A 26,001-nucleotide genomic window follows, 5' to 3' on the forward strand; every position below is an offset into this window, starting at 1 on the left:
TAAACTTACAGGAATACCAAGAGAAATTATCAAATCAACAATTACAAGGAAAGGTTTGAACACACCTCTCTTATTAACTGATAAACTAAGCAGTTAAACAATTAATCGAGATAGATAACATGACCCACATAATTGTCTGACCAAGAGGACAGACCTAGAAACCGGTATCAACAATAAGAAGATCATGCTTTCCAAATTCAAAAAGAACCCTTATAAAAATTGACTATATATTTCAAAGTCTTAATAAATTTAAGAATCTCTATTATTTAGACCACATTCTGACCACGATGTAACATAAAACTGGAAATATGAACAAACAAAAAAATTCTCTCTTCCCACAAAACATGCATACATAAACACAAATGCACACACATTTTGGAAATTTTAAATCACACCTATAAAAAATCCAGTGGTCAAAAATGATACATAATGGGGCCAGAGACAGTGGCTCATGCCTGTAATCCCAGCACCTTGGGAGGCCAAGGAGGGAGAATCGCTTGAGCCCAGTAATTGAGACCTACCTGGGCAACAAAGCAAGACTTCATCTCTATAAAAGGAATTTAAAGATAAGCTGGGCATGGTGGCATATATCTGTAGCCCCATATATTCTGGAGGCTGAGGCAAGAAGAAGGACTGCCACTGCACTCCAGTCTGGGCAACAGAGAGAGATCCTGTTGAAAAAAGAAGAAAGAAAAAAGAAGAAAAGGGACAGGGAAGGGAAGAGGAGGGGAGGGGGAGGGGAGGGGAGGGGAGGGGGAGGGGAGGGGGAGGGGAGGGGGAGGGGAGGGGAGGGGAGGCCCAAATGGGATAGGACGAGAAAATTAAAACTGAATGGTAATGAAAGCACTATATAGTTGACTCTTGAACAACACAGGTTTGAACTGCATGGATCCACTTACACCTAGATTTTCTTCCACCAAGAAACAGACAGCAAGACCAGTCCCTCCTCTTCCTCCTCCTCTTCCTCAGGCAATATGAAGACAATTAGAATGGAGACCTTAATGATAATCCACTTCCACTTAATGAATAGTAAATATATTTTCTCTCCTTCTTATTTTTTAAGAACATCTTTTCTCTACCTTATTGTTAAGAATACAGTATATAATACAACACACAAAATTGTGCTGACTGTTTACGTTATTGGAAAGGCTCCAGGCCACAGGAGACTGATTATTAGTAGTTACATGTGGGGGCAGTCAAGAGTTATATGCAAAATTTCAACTGTGCAGAAGGCTGGTACCCTTAACTCCCTCCTTGTTCAAGGGTCAACTGTATTTCAAATTTGTACAATCAATCAGAGGTACTTCAAGGGAAAATCAGAGCTATGAAAGCAATGTTTTAAGTGTTAAGAAATTAGAAAAAGCACAGTTATCCCAAAGAAAAAGAGCAAAACGAGATGAAATGTTACAAAATAGAGAAGATACAATAGAAATGATAAAACCAAGTTGTTTCCTTTGGGAAAAAATATATAATGGTAAATCTATAGTAAGAATAATTTTAAAAAGGCAAATGACACTAGAAATAAGAAATAAAAATCAAATGCACAAAACAAGAATATTATGAAAACCTTCATGCCAATAAATTTTTCAAATTAGATGAAATGGACAATCTCTACCAAAAATATTAATTGCTGTAACTAACTCGGGGAAAAAAAATTTAAAAATTTGAATCAACGATTTAAAAAAACAACAAAAACTACCTTCCACTTCCACTCTTCTCCCAAAAAGGCTACCATCCAAGACAGTTTTAAAGTCAAGTTCTACCAGATCACCAAAAATAGACCAACAGTAATTTATCCAAGGCTTTTCTAGGTAATGGTAAAAGGGAAGCAACTTTATGAGGATAGAATACAACCCAGATAACAAAATCTGAGGAAGACAATTTGATAAAAGAAAATTAAACGCAATATATGCAAAAGTCCCAAATAAAAATAATACAAAATGAATGCAGAATCATCACTACCAAGTTTACATTAGAAATTCAGATGGTTTAACAGTAAAAAATAATGTAGATTACAACATTAGCGGGTTAGAAAAGTACATGATCCTCTTAGTTGATGCAAAAAATACATTTGATAAAATTCACCACCTACTCATGAGTAAGTCTAGAAACTAGGGGAGAAAGTCCTTAATCTGAGAAATAATATTTATTTTTAAAAATTTCAGAGTGATCATATAAACCTAAATAAAACATAAAAAGATGGTGAGGAGTTTGAGACCAGCCTGGCCAATGTGGTGAAACCCCGTCTCTACCAAAAATACAAAAATTAGCCAGGCATCGTGGCATGCATCTGTAATCCCAGCTACTGGGGAGGCTGAGGCAGGAAAACTGCTTGAACCCAGGAGGTGGAGGTTGCAGTGAGCCGAGATCACGCCACTGCACTCCAGCCTGGGTGACAGAGCAACTGTCTCAAAAAAAAAAAAAAAAAAAAAGGAGGGTGAGGGGGAGAGGGGGAAGGAGGGGAAGAGGGGACGGGGGAGGAGAAAAAAGATGCTCAGTCTCAGTACTTTTTTTTTTGAGACAAAAGTCTCACTCTGTCGCCCAGGCTGAAGTGCAGTGGCGCGACCTTGGCTCACTGCAACCTCTGCCCCATGGATTCAAGTGATTCTCCTGCCTCAGTCTCCCCAGTAGCTGGGATTATAGGCACTCACCACCACGCCCGGCTAATTTTTGTATTTTTGGTAAAGATGGAGTTTCATCATGTTGGTCAGGTTGGTCTCGAGCCCCTGACCTCAGGTCCGCCTGCCTCAGCCTCCCAAAGTGCTAGGATTACAGGCATGACCCACTGTGCCCGGCCAGCCTCATTAATTTTAATGGCAAAAACTGCAATTACTTTTGCACCAGCCTAATATAAGCTGTAGTACTGTTTTCATGGTTTTGAGTATCCTTCCCATGAGAGGATCATACTTGCCCACTATATTGTTATCAGCCTTGGCCATGAGACTTAATTGGCCAATGAAATGTGAGTTAAAGTAATATATACCACTTCCAAGCAGAAGATTCAAGAACTGTAGTATGGTTCTACCATGTTTTCTCTTCCCTTTATCATGAAACCAGCATATCCCAGGTAGAGGCTATTCTTTCAGTCTTGATTAGAAATAAAGATGGTGTGGAAAAGAGCCATAACAAACCCACCAAGCACATGTAACATGAGCAAGAAATAAACCATTTTTATTAAAAGTCGTGAAGATTTGGAGATTTTTTGGCTACTGCAACATAACCTAGTGAAAGCTGACAGTGATCAAACAAATGCAAGTTAAAATACTGAGAAGGTATTTCACATACATTTGATTGGTCCAAATTAATAAGTCTGGTAACAAGAATCACTGATGACAATGTGGCAAAATCAAACTTAATGGTTGCTGGTTGAAATGTAAATGGTAAATTTTATCAATTTCATTTATTACTTTGGCAATATCTGGGGAAACTGAAGAAGTAAAACTGGATTCCATCAATCTAGCAATTCCGCCACTAGGTATCTACCCTGAAGAAACTCTTACACAAGGAAACATGTCTTAAAATGTTCGCTAAAGAACTATTTCTTATAGTATACAAAGAAACTGTGACTCAGGAGGGGAATAAACTAGTTTAGTCAAAGAAATATTATACAACAGTCTAAATGAATAGATTTATATATCACAAAAAGATACACGCAGGACAAGAAGGAAAAGACGAGAATGAGACTTTGGCAATGTCTTAAATGTTCTATTTTGTTAAAGATCTAAAACACTGTAATCCCAGCACTTGGGAGGCCAAGGTGGGCGGATCACGAGGTCAGGTGATCAAGACCATCCTGGCCATGGTGGAACCCCGTCTCTACTAAAAATACAAAAATTAGCTGGGTGTGGTGGCTCATGCCTATAATCCCAGCTACACAGGACGCTGAGGCAGAAGAATCGCTTGAACCAGAAAGTCGGAGGTTGCAGTGAGCCGAGATCGTGCCACTGCACTCCAGCCTGGGTGACAGAGCAAGACTCCATCTCAAAAAAAAAAAAAATCTAAAACACATGGCAAAATGGTAACAACTGATAGAAATTTTTGTGCTGGATACACAACTGTCTCCTCTATTATTTTTATATTTTTGTATTTTTAAAATATTTTATGATTTTTTTAAAAAAAGAGAACAAAGATAGATTTAAACCATAAAGTACGTTGGTCAGTCTTGTGGTTTAGTGATATAAAGAACTTCAGAAATAAAAGGGCATTCTAGATGATCTAAGTAATTCTATATTCTATAGATGAAGAAACTGAGGTCTACAGAGGTTGAGCAAATGACTTAAGGTCACATTAACATCAAGTTGGTTCTCAAAAATCTACATCCCCTAATTTCTAGGATAGGTAGGAAAGACAAGGGACATGCAATCAAATATAATGTAATCGAGTCAAGTTCAAAAAACCATTCTGTCCCTTTCTTTATGGTCTCTTACTCCTATCCCTAAGACCTCTCCTCTCTCCCTGGGATAGAAAGGGAGCCTCAGGAAAGGGCAAAGGAAAGTGTTAAAAAGAGCAGAAGAAGAAAAGAAAGCTTTAAGGACTGCCATGGTCTCAATGCATCCCTCCAAAATTCACGCTGAAACCTAATCCCTATGGTGGTGGCATTAAGAGGTGGTGTCTTACGTGTTCTCACTCACAGGTGGGAATTGAACAATGAGAACACTTGGACACAGGAAGGGGAACATCACACACTGGGGCCTGTCATGGGGTGGGCAGATGGGGGAGGGATAGCATTAGGAGATATACTTAATTTAAATGATAAGTTAATGGGTGCAGCACACCAACACGGCGCATGTATACATATGTAACAAACCTGCACATTGTGCACATGTACCCTAGAACTTAAAGTATTAAAAAAAAAAAAAAAAAAGAGGTGGTGTCTTTAGGAAATGACTTAATCACTCTGCCTTCATGACTGGGATTAGTGCCCCTGTAACTGAGGTTGAAGGGAGATGCCTTGTCCTTCCATCAAGTGAGGACACAGCACTTGGCCTTTCCACCATGTGAAGATCCAGAAAGGAGGGGCCATCCTGGAAGCAGAGATCAAGCCCCTCACCAGACACCAAATTTTCTGGTGCCTTGATCTGGGAGTTCATAGCCTCCAGAGCTGTGGGCAGTAAATTCATGTTGTTTTTAAATTACCCAGTTGAAGGTATTTTGTTACAACAGCAAAAACTAAGACAAGGATTTTTAATCCTCTTTTGCTAGTCCTTTTTCTTTTCTTTTTTTTTTTTTTTTTTTTTTTTGAGATGGAGTATCGCTCTGTCGCCCAGGCTGGAGTGCAGTGGCGCAATCTCAGCTCACCACAAGCTCCGCCTCCCGGGTTCAGGCCATTCTCCTGCCTCAGCCTCCCCAGTAGCTGGGAATACTGGCGCCCGCCACTACGCCTGGCTAATTTTTTTGTATTTTTAGTAGAGACGGGGTTTCACCATGTTAGCCAGGATGGTCTGGATCTCCTGACCTCGTGATCCGCCTGCCTCGGCCTCCCAAAGTGCTGGGATTACAGGCTTGAGCCACCGCACCCAGCCCTAAAACTTTGGGCAAGGAATTTAACTTCTCTAAGCCTTAAGTTCCCCGTTGTAACATGTAACACTGAAAACAGCAATGATAATATCTACCTTTATTGATTCTTAATCAATAAAACAAGATAATCCATTAAACAAGATAATCCATTCAAAGCACTTCACACAGTTCTTCAGCAAACATTAGCTATTAGTATACGTTACGTAAATAATTTGTGGAAAGCAACAAACTCTTCTGATTGACATAAAATTATAAGGTACTAGATGCGTTAAAAGATTAAAGTGACTTCTGTCAGCACCAGCGCTAATGGACTGTATGTTTTGCAAATCATAGATGTTTTTTAATTAAATGAAAGTAAATAAATTAGATGTTAAGCCAGTATCTGTCTCAGGATAAAACACTTCGGGCTAAGTTTACTGTTGAAACTTCTTTATTCTGAAATGTCAGCCTAGTGCTATCATTTTTCCTCAAGAAAAACATCTTCTAGCCAAAAGCAATATTCCAAATATTTAACACCCATTCATTAACACACGAACCAGTAAACATGGCTAGTGCAGACTGGCAGAATAGCATCCCTGCTTATCCCAAGGTCATGAAATATTTGTGACAGAAATGATGACCCACTTCAATGTATTTTTTTTTTTTAGTGCAAAACTGTAATCAACTGGCTTATAGGAACTTAATAAAACACAAAAATCTATTCATCATGACATGCCACAATCCACATATCAAGCTAGCTCCCACTCAGCTCCCTATCTCACCTCCAGGTCACAGCTGTATTCGGTGCCATCTAAGAGGGTCACTTTACACTGGACAGTTTTGGTCTTCTTGGTGACTTTTTGAGATGCCTTCTCTGCTTTCAGCTCATTGGTCTGCACTTCCTTGGTCTCCCTTTTTGCTGCTGCTCCTTCTAATTTGTCTTCCTGTGTTTCTTTTACCTTCTCTTCTCTCTCCTTACTTACTAATTCAGTAGGCTGTTGAGGAAAAAAAATTAAATTCATACTATAGTCAACCACCTTGCAGATGACAACATACTAAAAGGAAAATCTTTCATAAGAATTAGGATCGTTACTTTAAACACTGTAACTTTCAGATTTTTAAAGACTTGAAAATTCCAATAGAAAGGATATTTCCCCTCATCCTCTTTTCATGGCCAAAATTCTCATTTTGCCAAGTTGGTTATTTGGCATTAAATGAATCAAAGAAACTACACCCCAGCAACTACAATTTAAGTATCATCTCAAATAATAACATTTCCAATTAAAATCTTATACCATGGCAAAACCTAGGCTTTGTTAGGCAACTAAAATGTGCACACACAAATCTACTACTTACTGTCCAGTGAAAACTTAAAGAGGCATAAAAGAGCATTCTGTTTAAAAAAGAGATGGCAGGGCTCAGAGTATCTACCTCACCTAAACAGGTTACAGACATGAATTTTTTAGTAATTGGCATATATAGTGGACTTTTTTTCAAGGAGTAACAGGGAAAGGCTATGGTAGACCAATCTAAGACCCATTCCGTATACATTAAGCCAAAGCAGTATCTCAGTACAAGAAATCTGGAAATGATCCAAAACAAACAAACCCTTTTTATTATGTGGTTACGCTATCAGGTTTTCATTTCCAGGCAATTATTCCCAAACATACCTGCGTCTCCACTTTGCTCACTGAGGGTTTTTCTTCCTTGCTCACTGAGGGTTTTTCTTCCTTGACTTCAACTTTAATCTCTTGTTTCTTCTGAGCCATTTCTTCAGCATCACCCTTAGCCTGTCTCTGTTCTTCTGGAAGGGGTTCCTCTTTATCTAAGACCTGTTCTTCAACAACAGCTTGGGTAGGCTCTTTTTTATCTCCTCCATCTTTGGCCACTACTAAGGTATATGACTTTTGCTTCTTAAGCCATGGCGGTATGAACCGAGAAATACCCCTGCTCTCCGATGTTTCCTTCTCTCTCTTCTGGCGGCGTAGACTACTTTGGCTTTCAGCTGCAGGAGGTGGCTGGGAACCTTTTTCCTCCTCTGGATCGGAAGACTGATTCTGCTGATTTTCTGCTACTTCTTTAGGTTTTTCCTTGGTTGCATCTGTTCCTAACTGGCTAGAGTCCTTCTTCACTTCAGACGCAGAGCCTACTTCAGTAGTCATGGCCACAGCTTATGCTGTAATCAAAACAAAAATCATAAAATGTCATTTTGTAAGTTCTCTCAAATTTAGTTTGGTTGCGAGGGGCATGGTAAGGAAAGATGAGAAGAAGAGTAACAGATGACAGGGAGAAAGCACATCAAGAAAGAAGATTCAAAAGCACAAGACAAAATGGAGACTGTTGCTCTAACTTTTAGAATTCTCTATCAGCATCACAGACCCAAAACTAGCATCACAATATAACTCTGTGTGTTCTGAGTTCTATATAGCTAGAACTTAAAATCAAGAACTCAAGAAACAGGGATTACTTTTATTTGGTTTCAACTTGTTATAAACAATAATTGATATCTAAAATCCAAGTTTTTTAAGAAAAATTACTTTTATCTGTACTTGGTATTCTTTATTCTGTAACAGGAAGATGTTATCAACAGTGCTAGAAAGCAATGAGACACATTTCACTACAATTTCATACATTAAACCCAAAATCTATCAAAATGTTAGGTATTAGAAAAAACAGTTTTAAGTGTATGGTGTGTAACAGCCAAGAAGGTAAAATAACAAAAATGTATTAGTCCGTGTTCCAATATTAAATCCCGTAATTCACCATCACTGTTCCAATGCAAAAGTTAATCTTGGAAAAGGTACTCAAATTCTAATCAAAACTCCGAACCTCCATCCCACCCAACCATAATCACACTTTTCTTTGTATATATAAGAAAAATATTTAAGGGCCATAATCCAAACCAAATGAAGACATTATGAGGTGGAAAAAATGCATCTGACGATTGTTCTTATCATAACTAATTAGAACAAAATTTAAATAAATTCTGAAAATAACTAAATTTTACATAAGCAAAGAGGGACTTTTAAAGTGTTACAGCACGCTGACATAAAGAACAACAGGCAGGGCCTGCGGAGATAGCCGATCACATTCGCCCTCCCCTCCCTTGCCAATAATAAGTGCCCAGAGTCCTGGCACCCTGGACAACGAGTAGTGTCCCAGCTATCTTCAAAGGTGGTAAAAACTTAAGAGACGGACATGGCGTATTCCTGTAGTCACAGCTACTTGGGAGTCTGAGGCAAGAAACATGCTTGAGCCCAGGAGTCTGAGGCCAGCCTGAGAAACAGAGTGAGACCCCATCTCTTAAAAAAAAAAATTGCGTTAACTTTTTAAGTGGTACAAACTTGAATAAGTCAAAAAAAAAAGTACACTTGTTTTAAAGCTTTATTAAGATATAATTCATGTACCATAAATTTCACCCTCTTAAAGTATACAGTTAGTGATTTTGAGTATACTCACAAAGTGGTACAACCACCACCACTAATTCTAGAGCATTTTCATCACTCCAAAAAGAAATCCTGTGCCCATTAGTAGTCACTCTGCATTCCCCGTCGCCCCCTGGCAACCTTACGAATATATCCAAAACCACTGGATTGTATACTTTAAAAGGGTGAATTTTGTGATATGTAAATTTTCTCAATAAAAATAACTTAAAAATGTTTTTCACATCTAATATGCAACCACAAAAACAGTCAAGTCAATTCACCTATATAATGGCTTCTACGATGTGGTAAGTTCATGAATAAAGACAACCTTTGAGGAGCTAAGGGAGTGAGGGCTACAAATAAGCATACATTAAGTCAATAGCATGTTGCACAAAAAACACAGGACTAGGCCAGGTGCGGTGGCTCATGCCTGTAATCCCAGCACTTTGGGAGGCCGAGGAGGGTGGACCACTTGAGGTCAGGAGTTCGAGACCATCCTGGCCAACATGGCGAAACCCCATCTCTACTAAAAATACAAAACTTAGCCGAGCGTGGTGGTACGTCTCTGTAATCCCAGCTACTCGGGAGGCTGAGGCAGGAGAATAGCTTGAACCCACGAGGCAGAGGTTGCAGTGAGCCGAGATTGTGTCACTGCACTCCAGTCTAGGCGACAAAACAAGACCCTGTCTCAAAACAACAACAACAACAAAAAAAAAAAAGCAAAGGACTTAAGCCAGGTTAGGAGAAGAAGAGGGTCACCAGGCAGGCGTTTCTGCAGAAGTTGACATTTGAGTTTATTTTTTAAATGGGTACTCATTATTCAGACAAAATAGCCAGAATGGAAGGTATGTGTCAGGCATAGGGAGTTGTGTGGAAACATGAGAACATTCCTCATAAAAAAGGAAACCACAGGCACAGAACAATAATCCACAGTACAAGTGAAGTGGGGGCTTATGAGTGAAGATAGGACAGGCGGAAGCTGAACTGGTAATAATGAAGTAAGAAAGGAAGGCAGAAGCCAAAACATAAAAGATTTTGTGTTATTTTAAAGGCAATGTGGGGGTTATTTGAAAAGCAATGAGAAGTTACATAAGTACTTGAAGTAGAGGAGAAATGTAATAAGATTCTCATTTCACTTAGCCCAACCTGGCTGTAAAGCACAGGATGAAAGAAAAGACTGAAGCAGAAAGACATCCAGGAGATTGGGTTGATCTGATCTCTGGTTGATCCAGACCTGAGAAGATGATGGTCTATATATACTACAGCAGAAACAGTAGGGTAAAGAACAAGAAATTAATCTAATGGTAAAGAGGTAGAGTGGATATGACTTGATGTCCGGGCTGAATATAGAAAGTCAAAGAGAGGAAAGAGCTAAGGAAAAGGCCCAGGTCAAGGAAGACTAGGGTGATGGCAGAACCATTCATGGAAATGGGGAACACCTGTAAAAGTGGGTCTGGCTGACACATATAATTCAATTTTGAATTCATTGTGATTGAGAAGTTGTGGAGATGTCTAGATGACCCCAAGACACACAGGTTTTGATTGGAGACTAGATACACACTAGAGATAGGGTTTGGATGTTGTCATCACATGGGCATACATCACCTAGAGAAAAAGGGTAACTTAAACTGAGAGGATCCTTAAAAGAGCTCTTATCACCATCAACATATAAGGTCAGGCAGAAGAAAAGGCATGAGGGCCAGAAGAAATATATAGTGAGGCAGGGAGATCAGGAGACAGTAATATCCTTGACAGCAATGCTATGTAAGAGGGAATAGTTAACTATTATACCCACATACTCTATGCTGCTTCTCATTCTCAGGCATCTGAAATTCAAAAGTATGTCTTCCAACAAGACCCGAGGACAGGTAAACTGGCTCCATATTGCACAGAAAACCGTTTTTCCTTCTTTAACGTACCATTTCCCATGTACCATTTAAGTGGACAATATTATTTACTTTAATCATGAAATAACCAAAGTGTATTTCTAGTATATGCTCTCTAATTACATTCTGAGAGCTGAATAAATGTCCTGGTAAAATTAAAACCAAAATGCCCCACACTTGTCTAAGCTAACCAAGATAAATTGGCAGCTCTCTAATTACTTTGGCTGTGAGAAATAGTCTGGGAACCAATCAACTAAGGCTGATTTTTGGCCAAAATATTTTAGAAGCAGTGAAATATAAAACTTGAGTTTCCACTATTATGTTAAAAGCCTTAATAGTTATTTATATTTTAATCATAAGGGTTTCCACTCACTGTTTACTGTCTGACACAGTGCCCATAATCTGTTTCTCAAAATATTCTACAAAGTATGTATTATCCCTATTTTACAAATAATAAACAGAAGTCACTTATCCAAAGCCACTAATGGAGAACCACACAGCTGTGTATACCTTCCCTCACACACACTTCATAATGCAATCACAGCTCCATTATGCACGAATGACCTACTCAACCACAGAGTCCTTGGCCTAGTACTCAAAGAAGGTTCCTGCCAGTTAGTGAAAATGACTATGAAATAACATAAATGTATTCTCAGATTTATTCAAAATATTCTCTCTTAAAAGTAAGAAATTTATAGATGAATTTAAATAACAAAGAAAATCCCATTTGAACGTTATTGCTTGACCATGTAATCATAACTGAGCTGGTTGACAGACACTGAAGACAAAGTACAAATACAGACAGGAAGAGCACCGACAAAACCATATGGTTAAGCCTCACGAAGTCATCCTCAATCACCACTGTATTCACAACACCCATAAGGGTTAAGAGCCTCAAAAGTGATGATCAGTGTCACCCATCCAAATGGAAGTTACAAGACAGACAACAATGGAAAAGACTAATTGGATCATTACTCAACATATTCTTGAAACAGTTTCAAGAGTTCAACAGAGCTCAAAACAAAACACTACCTTCTTTGTTGATAAAATGGCTTCTTGAACAAATTACCACCATCAAGAAAACATGATTACAGTACATCCATTCACCCTAATTATCATGCCTATAACCCTGAGTTTCTTTCAGATGTGGATAAGCCTTTAAACTCTATCACCCATGAAAATGAGAACTCTTGTAGTGGAATGCTGACATTCCCACTAAAATGAAAACTCCATGAGGGCTGGGATCTCTCTTTTATATACTGCTATGTTCCCAGCATCTAGACTGGCACATAATAGGTACCTATTAAGTACTTACTAAATGAGTATTGTTCAATCATCTAGTTTAATATCCTCACTTTATTTTATCAACAACCAAACTGAGGATCAGAAAGACCAGGAGATTTGCCTGAGATGGTAAAGTCAGATGGGCAAGACAAAACTGGAACTAAGGTTTCCCAAACTCTGGCAATGCTCATTGACTAATATTTAATTATAATTACCCAAAATCCATCATTAGTATAGTTATATAATACATTAAGTAATGATCTTTCTACTTATCATCAACTAAAAAGAACACTGCTGTGAACAGCCCGCCCATTAGACAAGCATGTGGTTTTGACACAATTACCATGTTGGCATGCTCCATCTGGGTTGATAAAAGTGTTCGTTATTGTGACAGCTTCATGAGAAAAAGCATGCATCATTTAACATGCAACGAAGCAGAAAACCATCATCAATAGAGGATCAGTACTGGTTAGGCAAGGAGCTGTGTTACATAAACCCATTCTTTTTTTTCCAACGTTTAAAAAAGAAGGTAAATTCTAATGTGCTATCTCTATCACTAGGCTGAACTGCCAACCATATAACATCATGCTACTTAAAACATTGGCCCTTAATCAGAATACTACAGCAAGCAAAGCAAAGCAGATACACAACCTCACAAACACACAAACAACTTCAAGCAAAGGGTTCATGCTAATTCTTGGGTTCAGATGTTTCCTTAAAACGTTGAGGAAACTGGGACCTTACTGTTAACAAAACCCCTGAGCAGGGAACAGGGTAGGTGCTGCTGCCAGCTGAGTAGCTCCCATTCTCTGCTGAGATCACAAGCAATATGAGAGTCTTTAATTTCTACCAAGAGAGCTCAACCCATTTTGTAAGGATCCAAGATTCACTAAATGGGAAGGTATGTATTTCTAAGCTTCAAAAATGGCAGCAAGAGGATGGAGGGAGGCTTTCATTTGAGCTTTGAGAAAACAACAAAACTTTGCAACAAATAACCATTGAACTTAAAACATATTGGCAATGTGTAGACAGTTCTGGCCATTTTCTACATCGGATAAAACTAGTTTTCATCTGCTTGTGGGTAGAGGATATGTAGAGCATCCTACTGATACCCACAATCACGTGCTTGTATGTTCACCTCCCCGAAGGGCCTATAGCTATTGAAAGAGAAGGTCTTTTAATAATGCACTATTTGATGCCATCAAACGTGAGGGGAAAAAAACAAATATAGAAATGATTCAGCAGCCACCTAACTCTACTTGGGAAATAAAGAGGTGATGCTTCTCAAATATATTCATCATTTAAAAGGAGAAGGGGAAGAGGCAGGAGATGTGGGGCAGAGGGGAAGGAGGAAGTGGGGTGGGAAGGGGAACAAGGAAGAAGAAATATCTGGAGAGGAAGAAGGAATAACAAAAACAGGCAGACTTAGAGCAGAGTGCAAGTAAGTCCTTACCCTCACAGGTTTATGTTTCTTAAGTGTCAGATGGTCTAGAAAATACCATACTTCATATTCAAGTAAGTATAAATACATTCCAAAGGGACTATTTGTTAGTTCATATTATCTATATGGGGAGGATGAACAAGTAATCCAATGCTGCTCACCCTAGTTACCTTTATAACCCACTATATCACTTGTTTATTTATTTTTAAAAGGATAAGGGACCTATTAGACAGAGCTATTACCATAAAGATGTAAACTAATATCCGGTTTAAATTAAACCCACACATACAAAACATATGAACTACAATCTTCCCTAGATTGTATCATGTCTAGGGAATCAAGTCTAGATGGGATCAGGTGACATTCAGATATATTTCTTCCACTCTTTCTCCTTTTTAATAGAACCTAAATTTTGTTCCACTTTCCCCCCTTCCACATGTGTTTCAATAGAGGCTAGCTCCAGATTGGCCTCAAGGGTAGCTTCTATTGGTCTAGGGCAATCATGGTAGTCTCCCACCCCTTGCCAAGAAAATATGCACGAAGTCCACTGGTGGGCTTCTGGAAAAGGATCTCTCCCTCTAAAAAGAGCCACAGGAAGAGGAGGCCCCTTCTGCTGTCTCTGAACATTGTATACATAACTCTGTTAAATGCTGTTGTCATCTTGAATCCACAGAGAAGAAAAAGCCTGATGACACACTGACACACAACAAAGGACACTGGCAAGAGAATCACAGAGAAGAGGACCAGCTCCCTGATCGCGCCACACATGGCCCAGTTCTGTGCTGGAGCTTCCTGTTTGTGAAATCACATACTCCTCTCTGGCTCAATGAGCCAGGGATTCAGTTACTTGTAGTCGAAAACATCTTGATGTTGACTTCTGCATATTCTGAGGAGAGCATTAGAAAATAAGGATTAAGAAACTGAGAGTACATATAGATCTTGGGTCATTATTACTACCACTGCATTTTACAACCCTCATAACTAAGAGCTATGGTTGTCGAAGTATTCCATTTTTTCCAAATGATGTTCAATTTTTAAAAACCTAATACTTGAGTTAATATTAGTGAGATAAATCACTAATTCTTTATTCTAACAACTCTAAATAAGAATGAAACCAAAAAAAATCTTACTTTATCAACATATGAGTCCCTTTCTTCATATGTTGGAGACAGGGGTATATGAAAACTAAGGCATAATTTTCAATAACATCCAGTTGCAATAACAATCAAGGTAACAATCTTCTTTGTTGAAAGCAAGCCCCTACTGCTGTCACTAAGGATGGAGTCAAGAAAAAGACCTGTGCCAGGCAAAGCATTCTCCACCAGCAACTAAGGCAATCTTGGAAATAGATACATTTCCTGAAATTAAAGCTAAACAACCAGAGGCCATATATAAATCATGAAGGACTCTAATATTGGATATTTTTATTCACATAACCATAATGCATATAAACCTTGTAATACTGGCAATCCAACAACACACACTAGCAGAGATTATCTAGAGACATCCAGAACCCTGCTGAGTTCTCATCAATCAATTATGCACACTGAGTTGTATGGTCAGAAATCTTGGTGAACTGCATCTGCTCTAATTCCTTCTCTCAGGTAGAGGCCCAATTCTGTGTAATAATCAAAGCTGAAGCTATATTCTTTCTTTTCTTTTCCTTTTTTTTTTCACACGAAGTCTCCCTCTGTCACCCACGGCTGAAGTGCCACGGCATGATATCAGCTCACTGCAATCTCCGCCTCCCGGGTTCAAGCGGTTCTCCTGCCTCAGCCTCCCAAGTAGCTGGGATTACAGGTGCATGCCACCATGCCCGGCTAATTTTTGTATTTTTAGTAGAGATGGGGTTTCACCATGTTGGCCTGGCTGGTCTCAAACTCCTGACCTCAAGTGATCCACCCGCCTCAGTCTCCGAAAATGCTGGGATTACAGGCATGAACCACTGCGCCCAGCCTGAAGCTGTATTCTTTCTGTGAGAAGTTACCTATGTCTGAATAAAATAGCCTGGTGGCTTGGAGATGAAGACTGTGAAATAAAACAGGATTAGAATTTCAGCTCTGGTTATTAGCCATGTAACCGCAGACAAGTTATTTTAGCCTTGCTGAGTTTCAGCTTCCTCATAAGCAAAAAAAAAAAAAAAAAAAAGGATACAAAATGTACTCATTGGTTGATTCTAAGCATTAGATTAGATGCTATAATACATAAAGTGCCTGGCACATAATAAATTCATAATAAATGATCAGCTACTGTCATCACATAGAGATTCTGCCAAGAAAATAACTATATTTGTTTACTAAAAATAATAATAATAATAATGGTAGTAATAACAGTAATCACAACAGAAATAATCATGATAATATCAGCTATTTGTTAAACACTGCTCTAGAAACATGGCATGCAGCAACTCGAACCTTCTCAACTCTTCTAGGAAGGAACTGAAATTATTCTCATGTTACAGACGAAGAAGGTAAAAAGAGGATAGATGGGTTGGTCAAAGCCATATAACCAATAAAGAGAAGTGCCAGAATTCAAACCCAGGCCGTCCAGCTCTAAAGACCTTGTACAACACTGCCTTCGATCCCAAAACGACTTCACTACTGTATAACTTGCACCTAGCATGATGCCCGACAGTTAATGATTTGCTGAAAAGTGAAATTGATAATTACCACTACCTTTTGGGGCTTTATAATCATTAGCAGCATGTTCTAACGGAGCACCCCTCATGAATTTTAGTGACCATCAGTGAGGTCAGTGAGTGGGGTCAGTATCTTATTCCCTTCTTTCAAGACAAGTGTTTATTGAGTACTCTCAAAGCATATGCACCAGGCACCGTAATACAGATGAAAGAATCCTGCTCTCAGCATAGTGGGAGACATAGGTAATAAGATTAGCATTCATAGTCAAACAACTTGTAACCAATTTATAAATCTTGGTAATTTAGATTTAAAAATTACTACTAGTTTGAAAAGCAGCCACAATTTTCTTGTTATCTCTTCAGGAAATCACACAATGAATGGTCCCTTCATAGGAAATACTGGTTAAACACTCATAACATACAAAATAGTCATTACATGATTTTTGGAGAGGACTAATTCTCCTTCTCAATTTTATTTGGTCTCTATCTGAATTCAAGTAACTTGAATAAAAAAGCCCAATAAAACAAGTCTGGGTGTAAGTTGCCTCAACATCAAAAAAATAAAAAACAAATTTTATTTTTAAATTTTTGGCTAGGCCAATTTAAATCATCGGTCCAATGGTGGGGAAAGTGGCCAATGGATAAACAGAGTTATCAAAAAAAAAAAAGAAAGAAACACAAGTGGCACATAAACATATGAAGAGGTACTTGTCACACTCTTAGTAAAAGAAATGAAACTAAAAATTCAGAATGGAGACATCCAAAAGTTTAATCATGCACTCATTGAGCAAGACTATGGGTACGCAGACATTCTCAAATAATTGCTAGCAGAAGAATAAACTGGTATGGGCCCAGTGGAAGTCAATTTGCCAATAGCTTTCAAAATTCCAAATGTGTCCACACTTTAAACTAGTAATCCTGCTTGTGGTAATGCAGGGGTGTCCAATCTTGTGGCTTCCCTGGGCCACAATGGAAGAAGAAGAATGTCTTGGGCCACACATAAAATACACTAACAATAGCTGATGAGCTTTAAAAAAAAAAAAATTGCAAAAAAAAAATCTAATAATGATCTAAGAAAGTTTACAAATTTGTGTTGGGCAGGATTCAAAGCTGTCCTGGGCCTCCTGCGGCCTGCAAGCCACAGGTTGGACAAGCTTGTGGTAAGGTATCCTACAGATATATCTGTGCATATGTAAAATAATTATGTAAAGGTGACTCACTACAACACTGTAAAAGCTCAGGATCCATGTCCATCAACAGGGGGTCTTATACCACACATTCATACAACAAAATACTATGCAACTATAAAGAGAAAAGATGAGAAAGGCTACCACCCCACTTGGGATAATAACTCCAATTATTAAGTACATTGTTAAGTACAAACAGCAAGATTCAGACGGTATAAGTGATAGGTCACTTTATACGGATAGGATACCTTATACAGACATCACATCTTATAGGTTGAAAGCAAAGCGTGTGGGAGATACACAAATAAAGGATGTGAATATGCATATGTGAATATGCACACACACACACACATTTTCCTTTAAATGTGTAAAGAAACTGGGGAAGAATGCAAGAGAGTAACAACAGTGATTACGGCGAATGGAGGGTGGTACTGGGTAGATGACTGCCAAGGTACAGATATGGGAGACAATGTTTTTAATAAACAGAAGTTTACATAAACTTAAGCACTTAAGTACTTTACTAGGAGAACAATATTTATGCATTAAGTGAACCCAGCTTGGTTAGCCAGCTTCCTTGGAGACAACACATGTGCCAATATGACTCCCACAAGCCACGATGCCAATTTGCCTTGTCACACAGCTCTAGCCACACAAATGAACATCGACTCCAGCTCAGCAGTAGCATTAAGATGGCCTAAGCTTTGGATTTCCTAGCGTATGAAGGTTAAGACTGTTTCTATATCCTCAAAGAAACTGATTTCTGCCAGCCTTCACTTCAGTTTATTTCACAAACCCACCACTTACCCCCAATCTAGATTGTTCCCCTAAGTAGTTTAAGCTCAACACCCAAGCTTTTAGTGCAGCAACATTTTTTTTAAGAAGTGTATCAGTTCTTCATTTAAAAAAATACAGTTGTCCCTCAGTATCTGTGGGGGATTGGTCCACAGATACCCAAATCCACACATACTCAAGTCCTGCTGTCAGCCTTACTGAACCTGTGGACAGGAAAAGTCAGCCATCTGTATCCAAGTTTAGCACCCTACAAACACAGTTATTTTCAACCTGAATTTGGTTGCAGATATAGAAGTTGCCTATATGGAGGGCTGATTAGATTTACTGAAAAAAACTCACATATAAGTGGACCTATGCAGTGCGGGCTCATGTTGTTCAAGAGTCAATTACAGTTCCTGAGAAAATGTTGCTTGTTTTTTATCCTTTTTTCCTCAGTGTGGACTTGAAACAAACAACTGTCTTTTGCTAACAATAATACCGGTGCATATGCAGGCAGCGTAAAAAGATTATTTGTATTCTCTGCTGGAGGGCTGGGAATGGGGCACTTGGAAATAGAGTTCTCTGAAAGTTGGGGACACTTTTTTTAAAGGCAGAGTAAACAGAATGGGAAGAGTCCTATTAAATGTCTAAGCTGGTCATACATAAACATTCCCCAATCTCTTTCAGCAGCTTCCTCCTCACAGGGAAAAGCAGGAATAAAATTGGCCTGACAGCACAAGCTTGTCATCAGTTTCCTGTCCACACCTCTTCCCTGCCCATCTGCTACTATATTCATATGAAGAGGGTAAAACTTTTGTGCAGATAAAACAACTACATGTTCCTAGCACAGTGTTTGCATCCGGTGGCTTCCTGATAAATATCTTTTGTGATGTTCCTAGTATTTAGGGAACATTTATTTGGGCCACCCCCCTATAATGCTCTATAGAAAAAAAAATGCTAACGTGCAGTTTATTCCAGTGACATCATAACCAAGCTCAAACCAGAGCAGGGCCAATACCAACAAACTCCCATGATCATGACAGATGCCAGCGAGTCTATTTTTCCTAAGCTCACCCCACAACTATCTTATGCATAAAATGGCTCCTCAGCCCCATCATAAAACTCGTGCCCACTTGGTATCCAACAGTAATCAAAAACCAGTCTAATACTATTTCTGTGTGAATCAAACTCAAAAAAATAACAGTAGTGGTTCAGGAGGCATTTCCCAAATAAGCTAACGACAAATCCACCAAGGTTAACTGCACAGGATAAACGCACAGGCTGCAGACGCTGCATTTTAATAGGTCATAAGACAAAAGCTTGTCAAAGTCAATCAACTCCCCCACACTATGACAAGTCCACCAAGCTGGAGCCTACACTGATCTCATACTTTCAAATCCTCTTCTCTATAAGCTTTGGAATGCTGTAGTCAACAGGCATAAATACCTAAACCTCATAAAAAATACAATTCACTTTTCAAATTTTGGCCGTTAGTTCTTCTGCCATTTTAAGTAATTGTAGCACTACTAAAGAGTTCTACCAATACATAGCATATATTCTAAAAACTAAGACTATAAACTGAATGACACTTCTAGCTTAAGCAAGCATATCCAAATGTTGGCCCCAGTTCACTGGCTGATCAGCAGAAGGTGCCAGAGAGTATCCAAATTATGGACCCTCCAAGCCTGGCTTGATAAGAGCAACTTTCCCTCGGCGGGAAAAATTGTAACTACAGTGGAATTACAGACATGCCATTTGGAGTGCTATAAAACCTTTTTTTTTTTTTTAAAGTTAAGTATTTCTACTCCAAGGATTCATTTAGTTCAGAACTACTTAGCAAGAACTTCAAATAACTATTTTTAGGTGGTGGTGGCTAGAATACGTTTTTACTTCAGTGAAATGTATTTGTTTTTTTAGAGGTAAAATTCTTGAAGTTCAACATTTGCAAAAGTGATTTGGTAGAGAATCATGCTGGAGAATATGTCAGGCATTCAACATCTGGAGTCCACCAAAAAATGCAAGCAAAACCAACATCAAAGTTTAAAATTTACCTTTCCAATGTAACTTTCCTTGTGATCCTGCTATGATACTAAACTATAGATCACCAATATATTATATCATCCGTACAGGAACACTACAAAGCAGATGTGGGGGGATGATTGGCTGTCCAGGTCATCAGCATCACCTCAACAGTTATCATCTATTCAGCACCCACACCCACGTTGCAAATAATTTGAAGAGACAATTCTTCCTTGTGACAAAAAAAAAAAAAAAAGGAAAACAAACTTCCCAAGTACACATGTACCCCCCTCAAAATACCATAAATACTTCAGTGATATAGAGCATCCCTAACAGTGTCAACAATAAAAAAGGAATCGCAGAGGTCATCTGCTAATTACAGTGGCCCTGTTTTTCATTTTGTCAGTAAGTCGCAATGAAGCAAGGATCTTTTTGAAGACTGCTAGACTGTTAGATTATATAAAGAAAACACAAGAAGATTTTTTCCCAAGTCTGGATGTCAGAATCTGGGCAATATGCATTTTCACATTTATTCAATGTGACAACCAATTAAATATTCAGTAATAAAAGAAGATGTTGATACCTATTCTTATTCTATCAGTATTTACTTAGGGTGTGACAATATCAAACCAATAACCAGACTTTGGTAACTGTTAATTGCTAATAATCTACAGATTATTAGCTAAAAACTTTTAACTCAAATCTCTGATAGCTACAGTACAACTTCTTTTAATCAAACAAGTTAGGGTGAAAATGAAGCACTTTATAAGTAAATTGAAAGTTATAACTCTTTAAGATGCTAAAAAGAAAGTAACTGCACACTATTAACCTTACATAGTCCTCACTGTGCTTCCAGAAATAATATCATACTGATTTTGTACAGTATTATGTCATACCACTGAAAAAATTGTGAAACAACCAGACAAGCATATAAAAGAAACCAACTAGCTTCATTATTCTCATAGGTCAAACCTGAAAAAGCTATCATGTTAAAGATAGCCTGACAAAAGTCAACATTTGCCTAGAAAAATGCAAACAAGTCATCTAAAACTAAACTCGGCCCAATGGAAAAATGTATTTTTCACAGGGCTTAGTTCAAATATCACAACATATTCCCTTGCGAAACAGTGTACGTACCCAGATTCCATCTACTCTGTACATTAGTATTTTCCTAATTTTCAGTCCCCTGACTAGTCACACTTTCAATAGCAAACTTCCTCCACAAGCAGAAACAAACAAGCATGTATCACAAAACCCAACCACTGCAACAAAAACGTCCTAATAATCGCCCCCCTTGAAATACATACGCAGCTTTTAAGCACATCAAGCCCGCTGTCTGCTATTTCCTGTCATTGGAAAACTGTGGAAAGCTGATGGAAATCCAGCGTCCAAAAGCTTAACGAGCAAGACTGGCTCCACCCAAGCCAGACCCTGCTGGAGAGGGACATGCTCAGTAGAAAAGCCCAGTTTGGTTCCAAGTCACTTCATTCCTCAGCTAGAAAATGCACATGGGTCAAAGAAAAAAGTCAGCTTCCTGCTGCCTGTTTTACCCACTAAATGAAGAACCCTTCGGCATAGAAACTAGTTTTAATGACACAACTGTAATTCTATAATTTTTATAAAATTCTTCTATCCTGAGATTTTTTCTCATTTAGTTTTCGTGGTTATGACTTTTGCTTTGCTTTGAGTCTCCATCCTGCAACCTTGTTTTTATTTTTGTCATTTTAATTCATCCCAGAATAGACACCAGAAGTATATGTACACAACATAAAGTAGTCCCCCTTATCCTCGGGGAAAGAAGCCCAGTAAATGCCTGAAACCATTGACAGTACCAAACCCAACTCATCAATTGCAACGTGTTTCTTCTGTTCATGTCTTCCACCCACAAATTTAATGCCTTGTACTTTTTAAATTTTCTTACTTATTTTCAGAGACAGGGTCTCACCCTGTCACCCAGGCTGGAGTGCAGTGGCACACTCATGGCTCACTGCAGCCTCGACCTCCCGGGCTCAAACAATCCTCCCACTCCCACCCCAGCTTCTCAAGTAGCTGGGACCACAGGCATGCACTGCCACGCCCAGCTGATTTTTTCACGTTTTTGTAGAGATAGAGTCTCACTATGTTACAGACCAGGCTGATCTCCAACTCCAGGACTCAAGTGATCATTCTGCCTTGGCCTCCCAAAATGTTGGGATTACAGGTGTGAGCCACCGCGTCCAGCCACCCTCTTACATCGTAACTAAGCACTTATGCACTGTGGCCATAACTTTTGCAGTTTGAGGTACACCGCCAAACTAGCACAAATTTATTTTTCTTTTTTCACAATTTCACAGGTTGAAGATTAGGTTCTTACCATAGTTCTTAGCAACCTCAGCATGTGATTTTTTTCCTTTTCCTTAAGAACTTTCCCCTTTTCACTTAACGGAAGCACCTGATGGCTTCTCTTTGACATATTCAAATGGCCACTATCACTATTCTTGTACTTTTATTAAGTAGAATAAGGGTGATTTGAACACAAGCACTGTGATATCACGATAGTCAGTCTGATCACCAAGCCGGCTACTAAGTAACTGACAAGTGGCTGCTTCTACAACATGGAGCCACTGGGCAAATGGATAATTCACGTCCTGCACAGGATGGAGCAGAGAGTGTGATATTTCATCATGCTACTAAAAATGGTTTGCAACTGAAAACTTATGAATCGCTTGTTTCTGGAATTTTCCATGTAATATTTTCAGACCACAGATGACTGCAGGTAACTGAACTGCAGAAAGCAAAACTATGAATAAGGGGAGGCCTACTGTACAGCCTACTCATTTTTATCTATAAATTACCATAGACAAACTTTCAGATATAGAAAAACTGCAAATATATCATCCATATTTCAACATTAAAAAATAAAATATTCATTTCAACTCATTTATACAAGAATGTCTATTCATTCAACCTGTACATGAAAATGGAGGTGCATTTTAACCTAGATAGTATAGGTACCATGACGTAGCTATAAAGCTGTTAAATCCTTGTTTCATATTTCAATCCTAAATTGAGACATGACTAAAAATGGCCAGGTCCAGTAGCTCATGCCTGTAACACCAGAATTTTGCGAGGCCGACGTGGACGAATCACTTGAGATCAAGAGTTCTAGACCAGCCTGGCCAACATGGCAAAACCCCATTTCTACTAAAAATACAAAAATTGGCAAGGTGTCGTAGCGCATGCCTGTGGTCCCAGCTACTCAGGAGGCTGAGGCAGGAGAATTGCTTGAACTCAGGAGGTGGAGGTTGCAGTGAGCCAAGATTGTGCCATTGCACTCCAGCCTGGGCAGCAGAATGAGACTCCATCTCAAAAAAAAAAAAAAAAAAAGGAGAAATGACTAAAAATAATACTACATCCACCTATCATACGACTCTAAAGAAATATGGAAGCAACATAAATGTAAAGTCACTAAAAGAAAATGTGTCAATTCTAAGATTCAGCTCAGCACAATCTGAGAAATAACTAATGTTCCTTAACTCTACAGTACCAACCACCCTTTATATTTCCACAATTTAAATTCTGGGGTTTTTTTTTCCCAACACACATATTTACATTGACAATTCAGGACTGAGATAGACTATAAGTGCACTTGTGCATTTTTACAGCTTTACCCAACTACTGTGTTACTCTCCTGCAAAGCAGTAGTAATTATCTGTTCACATTCACCTACAGCAAAGTCTTTAATGGGTCTCTTGTAAATCGCAAAGAAAATGCTTTAGATATTTATTAACAGATAAACAAGATGTCACCAGTACCAACTAGCAGAAAAAGTAAGGTTTGCAGCCAGGCGTGGTGGCTCACGCCTGTAATGTAATCCCAGCACTTTGTGAGGCCAAGGTGGGTGGATCACGAGGTCAGGGATTCAAAACCAGCCTGGCCACTATGGTGAAACCCCATCTCTACTAAAGATACAAAAAAAAAAAAAAAAAACAGCCGGGTGTGGTGGCGCACGCCTGTAATCCCAGCTACTCGGGAGTCTGAGGCAGAAGAATCGCTTGAACCCGGGAGGCGGAGATTGCAGTGAGCCGAGATCGTGCCATTGCACTCCAGCCTGAGCGGCTCCATCTCAAAAAAAATAAAAAATTTTAAAAAGTAAGGTTTGCTTAATGGGAAGACTTGATGGAAGTCTTCACTTTTCTTCTTCACTTTTTCACTTTTTTTTAAATTTTATTTTGGTAAAAGTTTCCATGGCACCTCTGAAGAGATATTCATCTTTGTCAAAATGGGCAGACACAAAACTTTTTTTTTTTTAAGTCATTCTACATAGTGGAAGTAAATTTTACTACCCATCATAAAGTTTTCATTGGTTCACAAAGGGGCAATTTGGTGAGTTTTTTAGTAGAGCCAATTTTATTCAATTCAGAGCATCATCCCTTATGCAGATTAAGTTCTTCCCACCTTTTTATGTTAAATGTGTTTTTTAATAAATACTGCTAGTGTAACTGTAAACTTGTTACAATATACTTAACTTGGAAAAATATTGCCTTTGTGAAAGGAAAATAAATCTTGAGGCCCCCAAATCACTAAGCTAAAGGGAAAAGTCAAGCTAGGAACTGCTTAGGGCAAACCTGCCTCCTTCCTTTCTATTCAAAGTCACCCCTCTGCTCACTGAGATAAATGCATATCCGATTGCCTCTTTTGGAGAGGCTAATCAGAAACTCAGAAGAATGCAACCATTTGTCTCTTATCTACCTGTGACCAGGAAGCCCCCTCCCCACCGCCTTTCTAGATCAAACCAATGTTCATCTTACATATGTTGATTGATGTTTCCTGTCTCCCTAAAATGTATAAAACCAAACTGTGCTCTGACCACCATGGGCACATGTCATCAGGTATTCAGGGTTCACACTTTCAACCTTTTTTCTGAAATTTGTAACTCCATGTAATCCAGAAATGTGAAAACTTCTAACCTATAGCAGCACTGGGCCCTATGAATTCAACAGTGGTAGATCTTCTGGTCCATCCTACACATTTCTTAACACCCCTGTGTCTCCTGCTCTCTTCTCTTACTCTCTTACTCTCCTACTGCTATGAACTGAATTGCATCACCCTAAAATTCCTATGTTAAATCTAACCCACAATGTGATGGAGGTAGGAGCTTTGGGAGATAGGTTTAGATAAGGTCATGAGGGTGGGGCCCTCATGATGAAATCAGTGTACTCATAAAAAGAAGCACCAGAGAACTTGTGTAGTCTCTCATTCTCTCTCTACCATGAAGGGCACAGTAGAAGGCAGTCGTCAGTAAGCAAAGAAGAGCCCTTACCAGAAATCCTACAACTTAGAGTAACTGTGAGAAATAAGTACCTGTTGTGTAAGTCACCCAGTCTATGGTATTTTATTATGGCAGCACGAGCTAAGATGCCTACTTCTTAGCTATGGAACCCAATGCTACTGCTCAGCTCCTCCCTGGCTTCAAAAGATCCTACTCAGGAGACCTGTGAATCTCATTGTTCAAAAAAACATTGGGAGAATTCAGAGAGAATGAGTTTTGTGGCACTATGATTTTGAAAGAGAACTATTAATAGAGTGAATTTAAAAATTAGACTATTAGAACCTAGAGAAATTGAATCTCAAACTCATATACCCACTTATGAGTGGTAGAGCCAGAATTCACATCAATTTGGTCTGCCTTCAAAGCCAATAGACTTTTCCACTAAGGCAGCCTCTTTTTTCTTTTCTTTTCTTTTTTTTTTTTTTTTTTTTTGAGATGGAGTCTTGCTCTGACTCCCAGGCTGGAGTACAGTGGCGTGATCTCAGTTCACTACAACCTCTGCCTCCCGGGTTCAAGTGATTCTTCTGCCTCAGGCTCCTGAGT

At 38.8% G+C, this 26,001-nt stretch overlaps 1 protein-coding gene across 50 annotated transcripts in view; it reads right to left on the reverse strand.

Annotated features, from left to right (window-relative positions):
- The window catches only part of EPB41L2 (erythrocyte membrane protein band 4.1 like 2), a 231,988-nt gene that overhangs the window by 117,319 nt on the left and 88,668 nt on the right, over positions 1 to 26,001 (reverse strand). For 37 of the 50 annotated variants that reach the window (XM_063707865.1, XM_055391682.1, XM_031011901.3 and 34 more), the window contains exons 2-3: positions 7,167 to 7,672; positions 6,279 to 6,491 (exon numbers count right to left, since the gene is read on the reverse strand). In XM_063707865.1, the coding sequence (XP_063563935.1) occupies positions 6,279 to 6,491; positions 7,167 to 7,658 (705 nt within the window). In that variant the 5' untranslated portion in view covers positions 7,659 to 7,672. Of the gene's footprint in view, positions 1 to 6,278; positions 6,492 to 7,166; positions 7,673 to 21,454; positions 21,682 to 26,001 lie in introns of those variants that run through there. The other 13 variants (XM_063707864.1, XM_019029534.4, XM_063707867.1 and 10 more) reach the window with 6 other exon arrangements.

This window comes from Gorilla gorilla, chromosome 5 (assembly GCF_029281585.2).
Source record: "Gorilla gorilla gorilla isolate KB3781 chromosome 5, NHGRI_mGorGor1-v2.1_pri, whole genome shotgun sequence".
NCBI classification, from domain to species: domain Eukaryota; kingdom Metazoa; phylum Chordata; class Mammalia; order Primates; family Hominidae; genus Gorilla; species Gorilla gorilla.